The 17,614-nt window shown below is 44.9% G+C and overlaps 1 protein-coding gene across 1 annotated transcript in view; it reads right to left on the bottom strand.

Annotated features, from left to right (window-relative positions):
- Nucleotides 1-17,614, bottom strand: part of LOC126292201 (uncharacterized) — an 82,745-nt gene that overhangs the window by 42,317 nt on the left and 22,814 nt on the right. The window contains exons 2-3 of the mRNA XM_049986055.1: nt 11,064-11,114; nt 5,895-6,888 (exon numbers count right to left, since the gene is read on the bottom strand). Of these exons, the coding sequence (XP_049842012.1) occupies nt 5,895-6,888; nt 11,064-11,113 (1,044 nt within the window). The 5' untranslated portion in view covers nt 11,114. The remainder of the gene's footprint in view (nt 1-5,894; nt 6,889-11,063; nt 11,115-17,614) is intronic.

Genomic DNA, 17,614 nt, shown 5'->3' with positions numbered 1-17,614 from the left:
AATTAAAATTGCTACACCAAGAAGAAATGCAGTCGATAAACGGGTATTCATTGGACAAATACATTACACCAGAACTGACATGTGACTACATTTTCACGCAATTTGGGTGGAGAGGCCCTGAGAAATCAGTACCCAGAACAACCACGGGTATTCATTGGACAAATACATTACACCAGAACTGACATGTGACTACATTTTCACGCAATTTGGGTGCAGAGGCCCTGAGACATCAGTACCCAGAACAACCACCTCTGGCCGTAATAACGGCCTTGATACGCATGGGCATTGAGTAAAACAGAGCTTGGATGGCGTGTACAGGTACAGCTGCCCATGCAGCGTCAACGCGATACCACAGTTCATCGAGAGTAGTGACTGGCTTATTGTGACGAGCCAATTGCTCGGCCACCATTGACCAGACGTTTTCAATTGATGAGAGATCTGGAGGACGTGCTGGCCAGGGCAGCAGTAGAACATTTTCTGTATCCAGAAAGGTCCGTACTGGATCTGCAACCTTCAGTCGTGCATTATCCTGCTGAAATGTAGGATTTCGAAGGGATCGAATGAAGAGTAGAGCCACGGGTGGTAACACATCTGAAATGTAACGTCCAATGTTCAATGTGCCGTCAGTGCGAACAAGAGGTGACCGAGACGTGTAGCCGATGGCACCCCATACCATCACGCCGGGTGATACGCCAGTATAGCGATGACGAATACACGCTTCCAATGTGCGTTCACCGCGATGACGCCAAACACGGATGTGACCATCATGATGCTGTAAACAGAACCTGGATTCATCCGAAAAAATGACGTTTTGCCATTCGTGCACCTAGGTTCGTCGTTCAGTACACCATCGCAGGCGCTCCTGTCTGTGATGCAGCGTCAAGGATAACCGCAGCCGTGGTCTCCGAGCTGATAGTCCATGATGCTGCAAACGTCGTCAAACTGTTCGTGTAGATGGTTGTTGTCTTGACTCAGGGATCGAGACGTGGCTGCACGATCCGTTACAGCCATGCGGGTAAGATGCCTGTCACCTCGACTGCTAGTGATACGAGGCCGTTGGGATCCATCTCGGCGTTCCGTATTACCCTCCTGAAACCACCGATTCCATATGCTGCTAACAGTCATTGGATCTCGACCAACGGAAGCAGCAATGTCGCGATACGATAAACCGCAATCGCAACAGGCTACAATCCGACCTTTATCAAAGTCGGAAACGCGACGGTACGCATTTTTCCTCCGTACACGAGGCATCACAACAACGTTTCACCAGGCAACGCCGGTCAACAGCTGTTTGTGTAAGAGAAATCGGTTGGAAACTTTCCTCATGTCAGCACGTTATAGGTGTCGCCACCGGCGCCAATCTTTTGTGAATGCTCTGAAAAGCTAATCATTTGCATATCACAGCATCTTTTTCCTGTCGGTTAAATATCGCACCTGTGGTGTAGCAGTTTTAATGGCCGGTAGTGTATATCTACATTATTCTCCACAATCCGCCATAATGCGCGTGGCAGAGGGTACCTCAGACCACTGCTAGTCATTTTCCTCAATGTTCCACTCGCAAACAGCGGGAGGGAAAAACGACTGTATATGTTTCCATATCGGCCCTAATTACTCGCATCTCATGTTAGTGGTTCTTACACGCAATGTGTGCTGGAGGCCTGGGAGTCGTTCTCCAGTTAGCTTCAAATGCCGGTTCTCTATTCTCAATAGTGTTCCTCATAAAGAATGTCCTTCCCTCCAGAGATTCCAGAACAACCTCCGTACATTTGCATGTTGTTCGAATCTATCAGACACAAATCTAGCAACTTGCCTCTGAACTTACCTGATGTCTTCCTTTAGTCCGACCTGGTACAGATACCGAACGCTCGAGGTCATCATGATGACTCAACATCATCAGTTATGATTCAGTGGTCACAGGGTCATTGAGACTTGACCGTGGATCAGTCGAAACGTTTCTCCTGGTCAGACGAATCTCGTTCCTCACTACACACAATCGGTGGTCATGTACAGAGATGCCGTCATTCAAGCGAATGCCTATGCAAAACATTCGCTGTGCCAAGCTAGGACGCTGGTAGTGGCAGTATTGTACTATGATGGAGGTTCCTCTCGACTTCCAGGGGACCTCTGGTGGTAATCCAAACCAATATGAGACGCGTGGACTAGTTACTATTGTGGACCGCCTGCATTCCTTCGTGCTACATGTCCTCCCCGAGGGCCGTGACATCTCCAGCAGAATATCAGTTCCTGTCACAAGGACAGAATTGTGCTGCAGTGGTATTAGGAGCGTGTTAGTTAACTCATGTAGATGTTTTGGCCACAAAATGCACCTGTTCTGAAGTAAGTCGATGGGACACATACGGGACGCTATGGGGTGCCAATATACAGGGTGTCCCAGCTATCTTGTCCACCCAAAATATCTCTGGAACAATAACAGCTACTGGAAAACGACTTTCACCGGTATCAATGTAGGACTGAGGCCCATGAATGTACATATTTGGAAACATTCTAAAACGAAAGTATATGTGTTTTTTAACACAAACTTATATTTTTTAAATGGATCTCCTATATTTTTTCTTCAGCAACCCATAGCATGACAAAGCACATACACAATGGCGTTGATTGCATCGCAATATTCCCATTACATCCCGAGATATTGAGACGCGATGTTGACGCTTGAAACACCCAACATGCGCTGCTAGCGCACGTCCTGAGGCTCAGGCGTGAACCCCATACCTGCTGGAATGTACGACGTTAATGCAGGGTCGCAGCAGACCGCATTATTCGTTTCGTACCTCTTGATAAGTATGGAGGTGTGATTACACATGTCAATCACATCGCGATTACGGGCAGCATGGGGTTCACGCCTGAGCCTCAGGACGTGCGGTAGCAGCGCATGTCGGGTGTTTCAAGCGTCAACTTCGCGTCTTAATATCTCGGGATTTAATGGGAATATTGCGATGCAATCAACGCCATTGTGTATGTGCTTTGTCATGCTATGGATTGCTGAAGAAAAAATATAGGAGGTCCATTAAAAAAACATAAGTTTGTGTTAAAAAAAAACATATGCTTTCGTTTTGGAATGTTTCCAAATATGTACATTCATGGGCCCCAGCCCTACATTGATACCGGTGAAAGTCGTTTTCCAATAGCTGTTATTGTTCCAGAGATATTTTGGGTGGACAAGAGAGCTGGGACACCCTGTATATATACATCAAAAAAGTTTTGCTTCACCTCGGTTCCGAGAGTTCCGCAACCTATACAGAAAATTGGAATAGATATCGACATAAACATCATTGCCGCACTTTTTATTGTTCATGAAAACCACACACTGAATGTTGTACCACCATACAGCGAGACCTTCAGAGGTGGTGGTCCAGATTGCTGTACACACCGGTACCTCTACTAACCAATAGCACGTCCTCTTACACTGATGCATGCCTGTATTCGTCGTGGCATACTATCTACAAGTTCATCAAGGCACTGTTGTTCCAGATTGTCTGACTTCTCAGCGGCGATTAGGCGTAGATGCCTTAGTGTGGTTGGTGGGTCGCGTCGTACATAAACAGCCATTTTCAATGTATCCCAGGCATGTTCGATAGGGTTCATCTCTGGATAACATGCTGGCCACTCTAGTGATGTCGTTATCCGGAAGGAAGTCATTCGCAAGATGTGCACGGTGGGGGCGCGAATTGTTGCCCATGAAGACAAATGCCTCGCCAATATGCTGCCGATATGGTTGCAATATCGGTCAGAGGATGTCATTCACGTATCGTACAGCCTATATGGCACCTTCCACGATCACCAGCGTCGTACGTCGGCCCCACATAATGAGACCCCAAAACAGCAGGGAACGTCCACCTTGCTGCACTCGCTGGCCAGCGTATCTAAGGCGTTGAGCCTGACCGTGTTGCCTCAAAACACGTCTCCGACCATAGTCTGGTTGAAGGCATATGAGACAGTCATCAGTGAAGAGAGCGTGATGCCAATCCTGAGCGGTCCATTCGGCATGTTGTTGGGCCCATTTGTACCGCACTACATGGTGTCGTGGTCGCAAAGATGGACCACGCCATGGACGTCGGGAGTGAAGTTGCGCAGCATGCAGCGTATTGCGCACAGTTTAAGTCGTAACACGGCGTACTGTTGCTGCACGAAAAGCTTTATTCAACATGGTGGCGTTGCTGTCAGGGTTCCTCCGAGCCATAAGCCGTAGGTAGCGGTCATCCACTACATTAGTAGCTCTTGGGCGACTTGAACTAGGTATGTAATCAACAGTTCCTGTCTCTCTGTATCTCCTCTATGTCCGAGGTTCACTCCGAGATGCATGGACACTTCCCTTGTTAAGAGCCCTTCCTGGCACAAAGTAACAATACGGACGCGATCGAACCGCGGTAATGACCGTCTAGGCACGGTTGAACTACAGACAACACGAGTCATGTACCTCCTTCCTGGTGGAATGGTTGGAACTGATCGGCTGTCGGACCCCCTCCGTCTAATAGGTACTGCTGATGCATGGTTGTTTGCATCTTTGGATCGGTAATGATATCTCTGAACAGTCATAGGAACTGTGTCTGTGATACAATATCCACAGTCACGTCTATCTTCAGCAGTTCTGGGAACTGGGGTGATGCAAAACTTGTTTTCGTATATAGAGGGAGAGCGAGAGACACACATACACACTCATAAGTCATGCTCAGCCTACAGGCGTCACTGGATGCGGATATGGAGGGACTTGTGATCAAAGCAACATCTTGATTGATTTCTCCATTTACAGCCCATATCTTTGCTAGGATGATCCCCTGTCCGTGTCTATTTACATGTTTTTGTTACCAAGTCACACGCTCGCAACACCACTAGGTGGCATCCTACGTCATGTGGTCAGCACACCGCTCTCCTGGCTGTATGTCAGTTTCCAAGACTGGAGCCACTACTTTTCTATAAAGCAGCACCCCAGTTTGCCTCACAAGGGCTGAATGCACCCCGTTTGCCAACAGTGCATGGCAAACCGGATGGTCAGCCATCTAAGCTTTTTCCAAACTGTTGGATTGGATGCAGAGGACTTGTATCTTGGCTGGCCCATTCCCTGGATTTGACACCTGTAGACTTTATTCTGTGGGAAAAGCTGAAAGATGCAGTCTACAAGGACAACCGATGATATTCAACGATGTATTACTACAAGCTTGCTGAAATGCTAGCATATGTGCAGACTGGAAGCATGTATTTCCACTGATAGTGTCGTTTTGAACACAATATTTGATGGTCAATTGTCTCAATACTGGTCATAATCCACATAACTAGTGTACACACTTGTGTCGTTTAGTGTGTGCTACCATAGGTATTGTACAAGTGTTGGTATGGGGACTTCGCAAAATACGACATCTCATAAACGACTCTCACTAAAATCCTGCAACAAACACCACTGACATTCTGATTTACACTACTTTTAGTTTGTTAATGTCAATAGGCACTGTTCCATTCAAAACGTATATGTTTGTACAAAAAATGTGCTTTCTAAGTAACATTAAAACAGGTTTACTGGCTAACAATACAACCCCTGACTAGCAATGCATTCTGTGAAAGCCACACATTAATAGCACTTTCCAGTTCCACCATATTTATGGTGCAAATTTTAGGTGATACATCCTATATATATATATATATATATATATATATATATATATATATATATATATATATATATATATATATATATATATATATATATATCCTCTGATAAAGTATTAGTTGATTACCATCTCACACTTATTTTCAGTCTTTTTGATGATGACCAATAGTTGCTGACAGTGGTTAGTAAAACAAAATATTTTATTTGATTGCATCAAATGTCAAGTTAAAATAACAATTTTTTTACTAGCTTCCATCACTCTGAAACTTACCAGCCATCGGCAGTACGGTCCCCAACAGCGGAGAATCCGGTGTCGCAGCACTCTGAATCGGTCCGCAGCCACCATGATGTGCGTTTCATTAGCCAGTGCCTGGTGAATCTTGGTAGCAGAGAGAGCCGCCATTTTCCTTTCTGGAGGCCTCAACCACGCTGGGTTACACGACTCCACGTAGCTCCGAACATTTTCCACATTGCAGTACTCAAGTCTGGTGGTCACTGCTCTGCACTCGGTCACCTCCTTCCTGACGTATTCGTCCACGAGTGCCTGCCATGTGCTCCAAGCACTCGTCAAACACGCACTTTGGTTGTTCATCCAGTCCCTGATGCTCTTGCACAAGCTGTCACACAGGGTTTCGCATAGGTCACCGGCGCCCAGCAATTCTTCCAGCTCCCTGCAAATGTCGCCTACAATGTTATTAGAACTACTCTGCTGGCACAGAAGGTAGAAATTCTCCACAAAGCTTCTGTCCTCATGAACTGCCTTCCAAACCTGTTCGTTGTTCGGTTTGAGCTTGTACAGGTGGCCGCCAGCCTCTAGCAGCTCCAGACCTGGGAAGGTGCCCACATACTGGCGCTCAAGTATGTCGAGGCTACTATCGCCCAGACAGGCGTTCGTCAACAAGGCGAATGTGACTCTGTTCGTATCCAGTGTCTCGCTAATTTCTCTGTAGGAGGTGCAGTACATGCTGAGCCCGAAGTCGCATTTCGTGGCCTCTGACAGCCACGCGCCACTGTGTACGGTCATGGCCGTCGGGGAGGTCTTGTGCTTGAGCTGGACGAGCAGGGTGTTCACCTCATTTTGTCCCTCAGGTCGCCATACCAACACCACGTCATCGAACTTCCCGGCATCGCCATTGTTGGCACACAACTGGAAGTGTAGCCCATACCGCAGACAGCGGAGGAAGACCAGGGCCACCATGCGCTCCTCGTACCGGTCCCCCTCTCCTGTAGAGTGTGATCCTTTATTGTATTCCAGAGCAGCAGACCTACAACAAGCAAGATGATAACGATGATGTTGAAATGGTTTTCCTGTGCTCAAAGGCGAGGGTAAAACACCCTTGCTGTATATGAATGTATGCATATACGAGGGTAATCCCAAAAGCAAGGGCCGGCCCGGGTGGCCGAGCGGTTCTAGGCGCTACAGTCTGGAACCGCGCGACCGCTACGGTCCCAGGTTCGAATCCTGCATCGGGCATGGATGTGTGTGTAGGTTAGTTAGGTTTAAGTAGTTCTAAGTTCTAGGGGACTGATGACCTGAGAAGTTAAGTCCCATAGTGCTCAGAGCCCTTTGAGCCATTTTTTGAGCCAAAAGTAAGGCCTCCTATTTTTAATAAGTACACAGACCTGTTTATTTCTACAATGGTTTACGTCAGTTTACAGCTTGGACATTTAGCTATTTTTCGACCTTACCAGCATTTCTGTCTTTTTGTAGACGCTGTGGCAGTTTTTGTTTGTCCATGTCATACCAGCTCGCCGCCGTGCTGTTCAGAAAGTTATCTACATCTACATCTACATCCATACTCCGCACCTGACGGTGTGTGGCGGAGGGTACCCTGAGTACCTCTATCGGTTCTCCCTTCTATTCCAGTCTCGTATTGTTCGTGGAAAGAAGGATTGTCGGTATGCTTCTGTGTGGGCTCTAATCTCTCTGAGTTTATCCTCATGGTCTCTTCGCCAGATATACGTAGGAGGGAGCAATATACTGCTTGACTCTTCGGTGAAGGTATGTTCTCGAAACTTTAACAAAAGCCCGTACCGAGCTACTGAGCGTCTCTCCTGCAGAATCTTCCACTGGAACCTTTCTTCTCACCTCGTCGTCGGAGCTGAATCGCTGGGACCACAGTTAACGCTGACAGGTACTGTGAGACTCTGAAAAAACTCAAACGGGCAATTCAGAACCGAAGAAAAGGAATGTTGAGCAAGGGCGTACACATTCTCCATGACAACGCTCGCCCACACATCGCACGTCAAACCGTTGTTCTCAAACTCAAACGGGCAATTCAGAACCGAAGAAGAGGAATGTTGAGCAAGGGCGTACACATTCTCCATGACAACGCTCGCCCACACATCGCTCGGCAAACCGTTGTTCTCCTGCAACAGTTTCAGTGGAACATAATCACCCACCCACCTTATAGTCCTGACTTGGCGCCAGTGACTATCACCTGTTCCCTAGGTTAAAAGAACATTTGGCCGGAAAGCGATTCAGCTCCGACGACGAGGTGAAAGAAGAGGTTCATAACTTTCTGGCGGCGAGATGGTATGACATGGGCATATAAAAACTGCCACAGCATCTACAAATATGCATCGACATAAATGGTGATTATGTCGAAAAATAGCTAAATGTTCAAGCTGTAAATTGATGCAAAACATTGTAGTAACAAACATGTCTATGTATGTATAAAAATAGGAGATTTTACTCTTGGGATTACCCTCGTAGCACAAAGGAACATGAAAAAGTATAGTTTCCAGATTTATCATAACAGTATAAAATTTACAATGGTACCATTTTTCTAGATAGGAACCCAGTTTGTCAGTGCAATCGGTCGATCATTGCACCATTATGAAATTAGAAACAAGTTTTTCATTTCAGCAGCAAATGATGTACGAACCACACACTTGCTCTACCTCTCCCTTCACTGGAGGTAAATGGATGACGTCTTAAATCAAGGCTGCTATCTAGTCTGCAACCTAATGGCCAGCGCCATCAAAATTTAAAATTAAATATTCTGTTGTGTCATCTCCCTTACAGTAAATGGCTTGTTTGGCTGAATCACCTGATGGACAGCTGCGATGAGTTAAGGCAACATTCATCTCTCAGACTTCGACCTCTATCACATCAAACTCGCAGTAGGATCCACAGTAACGCGTGGCGCTTGAGTTGGCAAGACCGCAACAGTTTTAAAAGAATGGTTAACGGAATTTTGGCTGTTTCATATCAGTTCGATTCCACGACAAGACGATTTTTACCGCACCTCACTTCATCCCGATCAGCACCAATAAGACATCAAACACTGTGTTCCTAATCCTGGACACACTCTAAGAACATCACTTATAATCACAAAGAACAATTGCAAAATGGCAGTTTCAAATCTGAAGTTGAACAAAAAATGGCTTTGAATCCTCTTCATAGATAACGTTTTGGGATTGTTAATTATTGAAAGTGCTGTTTGAGGGCAACTGTGTCAAGAAGATACTATGAATAACTTCCGGAGCTGCGTCATAGTCGCGAATTAAAACAGTGATCCAGGAAGTGTAGAATAAATTTCTTTTTCTTTTATTTTCGTCAATGATCACAAGACTTTTGCCCAGAAATGATCATTTTCATACCTTCAACAAAACATTGTAAATGAAATACAACTAACAGATTATATCTTAAAACAATAAATTTTCGAAACTTCCTGGCAGATTAAAACTGTGTGCCCGACCGAGACTCGAACTCGGGACCGTTGCCTTTCGCGGGCAAGTGCTCTACCAACTGAGCTATCCAAGCACGACTCACGGCAGGTACTCACAGTTTTACTTCTACCAGTATCTCGTCTCCTACCTTCCAAACTTTACAGAAGCTCTCCTGCTCAGTGGTAGAGAACTTACCCGCGAAAGGCAAAGGACCCGAGTTCGAGTCTCGGTCCGGCACACAGTTTTAATCTGCCAAGAAGTTTCATATCAGCGCACACTCCGCTGCCGAGTGAAAATCTCATTCTGGAAACATCTCCCAGGCTGTGGCTAAGCCATGTCTCCGCGGTATCTTTTCTTTCAGGAGTGCTAGTTCTGCATGGTTCGCAGGAGAGCTTCTGTAAAGTTTGGAAGGTAGGAGACGAGGTACTGGCAGAAGTAAAGCTGTGAGTACCGGGCGTGAGTCGTGCTTCGGTAGCTCAGTGATAGCCGGCAGCGTGTTCGGTCAGACGGTTTAGCTACCCTCTGTAATAAAAAACTGAGTAAACGGATCAACGAACAACCTGAACGAGTGTCATCAGACGTCCGCCACGAACAAATTCAACGGTCAATATAGAACAAAATCAGATTTTTAAAAAAATGTGGTAGAACACTTGCCGGCGAAAAGCAAAGGTCCCGAGATCGAGTCTCGGTCGGGCACACAGTTTTACGTGCCAGGAAGTTTAATATCAGCGCACACTCCGCTGCAGAGTGAAAATCTCATTCTGGAATAAAATTTTCCATAATGAAAAATTATTACTTTCATACATGTGAAAACATGCGCTTAAAATATGACGAGGCATACCTATATTCTCACATATACTACTATAAAAAAGCCGTAAAATGTTCAAAAAATCAGCTTAGCTTGTCACACATTTAAAATAGGTCTAAACGAAGCCACAGTTCCGGCGGAGTCATGCTACCAATGCCGGCCTTGGTTACCGAGCGGTTGTATTCGCTGCAGTGCGGAACCGCGGGACTGCTTCGGTCTCAGGTTCGAATCCCGCCTAGGGCATGGATGTGTGATGTCCTTAGGTTAGTTAGGTTTAAGTAGTTCTAAGTTCTAGGGGACTGGTGACCTAAGATGTTAAGTCCCATAGTGCCCATCGCCATTTGGCCCACTTGAACCATGCTACCAATAAACGCTGTTCGTTACACACTGCAGTACAGTAGCACAACATATGTTTATCCCATAAGCTCGTAGTTTTCGCTACTGTAAGTCTACAAAATCTATAAAATTGTACAGAATGCAATAAGTAAATAGTACAACAGGTAAAGTCTACAGTAGACATGCGAAGTGCGTAACATATTAAAGTGATAAAAATGTAATAACTAAAACATGAATAAAGGTAAACTTAAAATTGTTGAAAAGGAAATGGTTAATTAATAATATGCGATTCAGAAAAGATCTCGTTGTCATTTTAGAGACTTGTCTGCTGATTAGAAACTGTACACCGCCACCTCACCTTATTGGCCAAATGTTTATTATGGATATTTCTTCCGTTATCAGAGTTTGAATTGGCTAACTCTGAGCAAAGTACGACAGCACAACAGCGCCGTACCAGCATTGTCCACAGGGGTAAGTATACAATTAGTGAAACTAGCATCCTCTTACCTCGTAGGCAATGCCCTCGTGTTGGTGTATCAAGACTGCCTGGCAATGTCAATCAGCTGCTGTAGGTACAACAGACCTTTTGCAAATTCCATAAAGAATAAACAGAATACTCACCCTTCATGACCAGATGCCATTGCAGTCACTATGTCCTGTAGCGTAGGCATTCTGGAAAATAAAAAGGGGAATAAAAACACAGAGATGGTAAGCTGTATTAATTGCATAATGATTTTTTTTTTATTAAGAACTGTACACCCATAGCAATCATATGTTCTCACACTCTCTCCCAAGCATGCATGTGCACACACGCAATATACGAGGGTGAGTCAAATGAAAATCTTAAATATTTTTTTAAATATCATTTATTGTGCAGAAGTGGTACAGAGCTGTATCACTTTTCAACACAGTCTCCCCGTCGCTCAATGCAAGTCCTTCAGCGCTTACAAAGTGCACAAACTCCTTTAGGAAAAAGTTATTTTGGTAGTCGGCGCACAACGTGGCGTACCTCTTCATCCGAACGGAACTTCTTTCCTCCCATTGCGTCTTTGAGTGGTCCAAACATATGGAAATCACTTGGGGCATGGTCTGGTGAGTATGGTGGATGAGAAAGACACTCAAAATGCAGGTCTGTGGTTATTGCAACTGTTGTACGGGCAGTGTGGAGCCTTGCATTGTCATGTTGCAAAAGGACACCTGCTGACAGCAATCCACGTCTCTTTGATTTGATTGCAGGCCGCAGATGATTTTTTAGGAGATCTGTGTATGATGCACTGGTGACAGTGGTCCCTCTAGGCATGTAATGCTCCAAAACGACGCCTTTTTCATCCCAGAAGAGAGTCAGCATAATCTTCCCTGCTGATGGTTCGAAACTTCTTTGGTTTTGGTGATGAGGAATGGCGCCATTCCTTGCTAGCTCTCTTTGTTTCCGGTTGGTGGAAGTGAACCCAGGTTTCGTCCCCAGTAACGATTCTTGCAAGGAGGCCATCACCTTCTCGTTCAAAGCGCCGAAAAAGTTCTTCACAAGCATCAACACGTCTGTTCTCTCATTTCAGGAATCAGCTGCCGTGGCACCCATCCTGCAGACACTTTGTGAAACTGGAGCACATCATGCACAATGTGGTGTGCTCTCCCATGACTAATCTGTAAACATGCTGCAATGTCATTCCGTTTCACTCGGCGGTTTTTCTTCACTATTGCTTCAACTGCTGCAATGTTCTGTGGAGTCACAACTCGTTGTGCCTGACCTGGACGAGGAGCATCTTCCACTGAAGTCACACCATCTGCGAACTTCCTACTCCATTCGTAGACTTGCTGCTGTGACAAACATGCATCACCCTACTGAACCATCATTCGTCGATGAAATTCAATAGGTTTCACACCTTCACTACGCAAAAACCGAATAACAGAACGCTGTTCTTCCCTGGTGCAAGTCGCAAGTGGGGTGGCCATCTTTATACTGATACTGCCACGCTATATGTGCATCTGCACTATGCTGCCACCTACAGACCATTCTGCACGCTATTTGTAGCAAGTTTACCAACTTACAGGATAACGGTGCGAAATTTCGATTTGTTATTACAAATTTAAGGTTTTCATTTTACTAACCCTCGTATATATATTCTTTCTAATTTCGTATATTTTCAAACAGAAACTGTTTAAATAATGTGCTGTCGTGTTTTCGTCCTCCCAGTCAGTTTTCAGAAGAAGTGGGAAAGTTCGCTATATAATCTGAATTTGCAGCAAAAAACAAGGCTCAAGATTAGAGAGAGAGGAAGGGGATATACAGAGGGGGGAGGAAGTGATGCACAGGGAGAGAGGATTAGAGAGAGACAAGAGGGAAAAGGAGATGATCCACGTGAGGAGAACGGAGAGATGTGCAGAGAGAAAATGGAGAAGGAGACTGGTACATACATCCAATTCCCATACATATTTTGCAATTGCAAAGCATTGGCAAGACCATTAAAACAACATGACAACAGAGCAAATGTCGACGGGGTGTGCTGTGCGGCTTGTTTGGAAAGAATATTGTTCCATTTCCGCATGGAACTTCTTCTTGACAACAGTAACGCCCACTTTTCTTCATGTCCTCAACCATGCATTCAGCACTGCTTGTTTTTGCTTAGTTTTATTTTCCAGCAGCGTAAAATGTGCATTAACGGTAATGGATAGGTTTATTGATGGAGACTTAACTGACATGTAGGGTCTACCTCGTATGTGAATTCATTGAGTGCACTGAAAGAGCGGCACAACGAAGTGTGGTGAAATTTTCCCATAGCGTCGGCATCCAAACCATAGTACCATAAGATCTGTCTGAGGGATATCGCATTACTCTGTTTCGCATTGTCCTGCTATATGACGAGCCGCAGGTCCCTTAAATTGAGATACTCAGAAAATATCCCCGCAGAAACTCCCAAATTTTTGTCGTAGGAGTAGTATTTACGCTAAACGACCCCAAAACTGGAACAACGTTGTGATTATTCTCTTTCACAAGAAACTGAACAAGTAAGACACATGTCGACCACATGTTCGTAATGTACACGATATCCATTGGAATTATCACCAGTCACACAGAACAGAACATTAACCAGACAAATTAAAAAGCTGTTTTGAGAAGCTAATATAACACAGAACATCACTTGCACATGTAACATGGATACTCTGCAAATCACACTTAAGTGCCTGGCAGAGGGTTCATCGAACCACCTTCACAATTGTCTATTATTCCAATTTCGTACAGCGCGCCGAAAGAATGAACACCTATATCTTTCCGTACGAGCTCTGATTTCCCTTATTTTATCGTGGTGATCGTTTCGCCCTATGTAGGTCGGTGTCAACAAAATATTTTCGCATTCGGAGGAGATAGTTGGTGATTGGAATTTCGTGAGAAGATTCCGTCGCAACGAAAAACGCCTTTCCTTTAACGATTTCCAGCCCAACTCCCGTATCATTCCTGTGACACTCTCTCCCATATAATACAAAACGTGCTGCCTTTCTTTGAACTTTTTCGATGTCATACATAGGTATTTACTTGAATTTACGGCTTTTAGATTAGACTGATTTATTGTGTAACCGAAGTTTAACGAGTTCCTTTTAGTACTCATGTGGATGACCTCACACTTTTCATTATTTAGGGTGAACTGCCTCTTTTAGACCATTCAGATATTGTTTTATAAATCGTATTGCAGTTTGTTTTGATCTTCTGATGACTTTATTAGTCGATAAACGACAGCGTCATCTGCAAACATGCGAAGACGGATGCTCAAATTGTCTCCCAGATCGTTTATATAGATACGGAACAGCAAAGGCCCTATAACACTACCTTGAGAAAAACCTGAAATCACTTCTGTTTTACTCAATGACTTTCCGTCAGTTACTACGAACTGTGACCTCTCTCACAGGAAATCGCAAATCGAGTCACATAACTGAGACAATATTCCATAAGCACGTAATTTTACTACGTGCCGCTTGTGTGGTACAGTGTCAAAAGCCTTCCGGAAATCCAGGAATACCGATTCTATCTGAAATCCCTTGTCAATAACACTCAGCACTTCATGTGAATAAAGAGCTAGTTGTGTTTCACAGGAACGATGTTTTCTAAACCCATGTTGACTGTGTGTCAATAGACCGTTTCCTTCGAGGTAATTCATAATGTTCGAACACAATGTATGTTCTAAACTCCTGCTGCATATCGACTTTAACGATATGGGCCTGTAATTTAGTGGATTACTCCTACAACCTTTCTTGAATATTGGTGTGACCTTTGCAACTTTCCAGTCTTTGGGTACGGTTCTTTCGTCGAGCGAACGGTTGTTTATGATTGTTAAGTATGGAGCTAATGCATCAGCATACTCTGAAAGGAATCTAATTGGTATACAGGCTGGACCAGAAGACTTTGTTTTATTAAGTGATTTTAGTTGCTTCACAGCTCCGAGGGTATTTACGTCTACGTTACTCATGTTGGCAGCTGTTCTCGATTCGAATCCTGGAATATTTACTTCGTCTTCTTTTGTGAAGTCATTTCGGAAGGCTGTGTTTAGTAAATCCGCTTTGGCAGCACTGTCTTCGATAGTATATCCATTGTTATCGCGCAGAGAAGGCATTGATTGTTTCTTCACATACGACCAGAATCTCTTCGGATTTTCTGCCAGGTTTCGAGACAAAGTTTCGTTGTGGAAACTGTTATAGGCGTCTCGCATTGAACCGCGCACCAAGTTTCGAGCTTCTGGAAAGAATCGCCTATCTTGAGTATTTTGCGTCTGTTTAAATTTGGCAAGTTTGTTTCGTTGTTTCTGCAACAGTGTTCTAACCCGTTTTGTGTACCAAGGAGGATCAGCTGCGTCGTTTGTTAGTTTATTTGGTTTAAACCTCTCAATTGCTGCCGATACTGTTTCTTTGAATTTAAGCCACATCTGGTCTGCACTTATATTATTAATTTCAAATGAGTGGAGATTGTCTCTCAGGATGGCGTCAAGTAAAAATTTATCTGCTTTTTTGAATAGGTATATTTTTCGCTTATTTTTCGATGATTTGGGGATTACAGTGTTCAATCCTGCCACGACAGCCCTGTATTTACGAAACCATATATAGGTATTGATGCTGGTTATTAACTCAGGATTATTTGTTGCTAAGAGGTCAAGTGTGTTTTCACAACCGTTTACTATTCGCGTGCGCTCGAAATAATTTTCAGAGAATGCGTTTAACACAATTTAGGATGATATTTTATGCGTACCCCCGGAATTAAACATGTATTTTCGCCAACATATCGAGGGTAAATTTAAGTCATCACCAATTATTATCGTATGAGTCAGGTACGTGTTTGAAATCAGACTCAAGTTTTCTTTGTATCTTTCAGCAACCGAATCATCTGAACTGGAAGGTCGGTAAAAGTCTCCAATTATTATTTATTCCGGTTGCCAACAATGACCTCTGCCCATACTAACTCACAGGAAATATCTACTTCAATTTCGCGGCAAGTTAAACTACTTCTAACAGCAACAAACACGCTACCGCCAACCGTGTGTAGCTTATCTTTTCGGAACACCGTCAGGTTCTTCGCAAAAATTTCGGCTGAGCTTAAATCTAACTTTGGCCAGCTTTCAGTGCCTATAACGATTTGAGCATCGATGTTTTCTATTAGCGCTTGGAGCTCTGGTACTTTCCCAACACAGCTACGACAATTTACAACTGTTGTACCAATGGTTCCTGTATCTACGTTTTTCCTGTGTTCAGCCTGCACCCTTTGTGACTGAAGCCCTTCTTGTGTTTTCCCGAGAGAAAACCGCCCAGTCCAAGCCACACAGCCCCTGCTACCCGTGTAGCCGCCTCCTGCGTTTATTGGACACCAGACCTATTCAGCGGAACCCGAAAACCGACGACCCTTTGGCGCAAGTCGAGTAATCTGCAGCCTACACGGTCGCAGAACCGTCTGAGCCTCTGATTCAGACCCTCCACTCGGATCTGTACCAGAGATTCGCAATCGGTACTGTCGACTATGCTGCAAATGGTCGGCTATGCTTTCATCTTGCAAGCAAGACTGCCAGCCTTTACCACTTCTGTTAGGCGCTCGAAATCAGAGAGAATCTCTTCTGATCCAAAGCCACACACGTCATTGGTACCGACATGAGCAACCATCTGCAGTTGGCTGCACCCTGTGCTCTTCATGGCTTCCGAGAGGACCCTTTCCACATCTGGAATAACTCCACCCGGTATGCACACGGAGTGCACATTGGTTTTCTTTCCCTCCTTGTCAGCCAAGGGGCCCCATAACGCGCCTAACGTTGGAGCTCCCAACTACCAACTACCAATCTTGCAGGCTGAGTGGTTTCCTCTGAAACAGGACGGGCGACAGCATACGACTCAGCGACAGTGTCAGCCACAGACAGCACCTGGAACCTGTTTGCCAGACAAACCGGGGAGGCCTTACGTGCGGCCGCCTGGAAAGTCTTTCACCGCCTGCTTCGCGCCGTGGAGCGACCTCCCACTTGACCACAGGTGAGGGGTCAGCCTCAGTGAGAGCAGTAACTGGGTTGGCCACCAGTGAGGACCGATCGGAGGACTCGGCCGTGCTGGACGTCCGTTAGATCCCCACGGCCGGTCCACAACAGTGGTGGCCGTACACTGCAGCCTCAAGCTGTGTAACCGAAGCTATCACAGCCTGAAGCTGAGAGCGAAGTGTCACCAACTAGGCTCGCATCCGCACACGACAATCGCAGTACCTGTCCATATCAAAGACCGTGGAAAACTAAACTATGCAGATAAACGGAAATCTACTGCAGACCCTGACGAAAACACACGAACTGTGTCTAGTAATACGCAGATATTCAAGAACCTAACTACCGAAGCACTCAGGTGAAACTAAATAATTTCCCCCCGACAAGGAACTTGTCATATATCACAAAATCGGTTTACTTTATGGCGCAAACGAAAACGCGAAAACTGTGGCTATTAGATTTTAAATTGACACGCAAAAACTCAAGAAACTAAACTATTAAAGCACACAGATGATATAACAAAATTCGCTCCTGGTTAGGAACTCGTAAATGTCACAAAAGCGGTTTACTTATCTGTTTCTGCGTCTGTCGCGGTCGGCTACTAGTGCCTGGCTGTACATCATGAACGCAATTATTGCACAGAGCAATGAGTATGAAAACCCTTCACTTAGTTCAACA

The sequence above is a fragment of the Schistocerca gregaria genome, chromosome 9 (genome assembly GCF_023897955.1).
Source record: "Schistocerca gregaria isolate iqSchGreg1 chromosome 9, iqSchGreg1.2, whole genome shotgun sequence".
Taxonomy (NCBI): Eukaryota; Metazoa; Arthropoda; class Insecta; order Orthoptera; family Acrididae; genus Schistocerca; species Schistocerca gregaria.
This window is presented reverse-complemented; position numbering and strand designations above follow the sequence as displayed.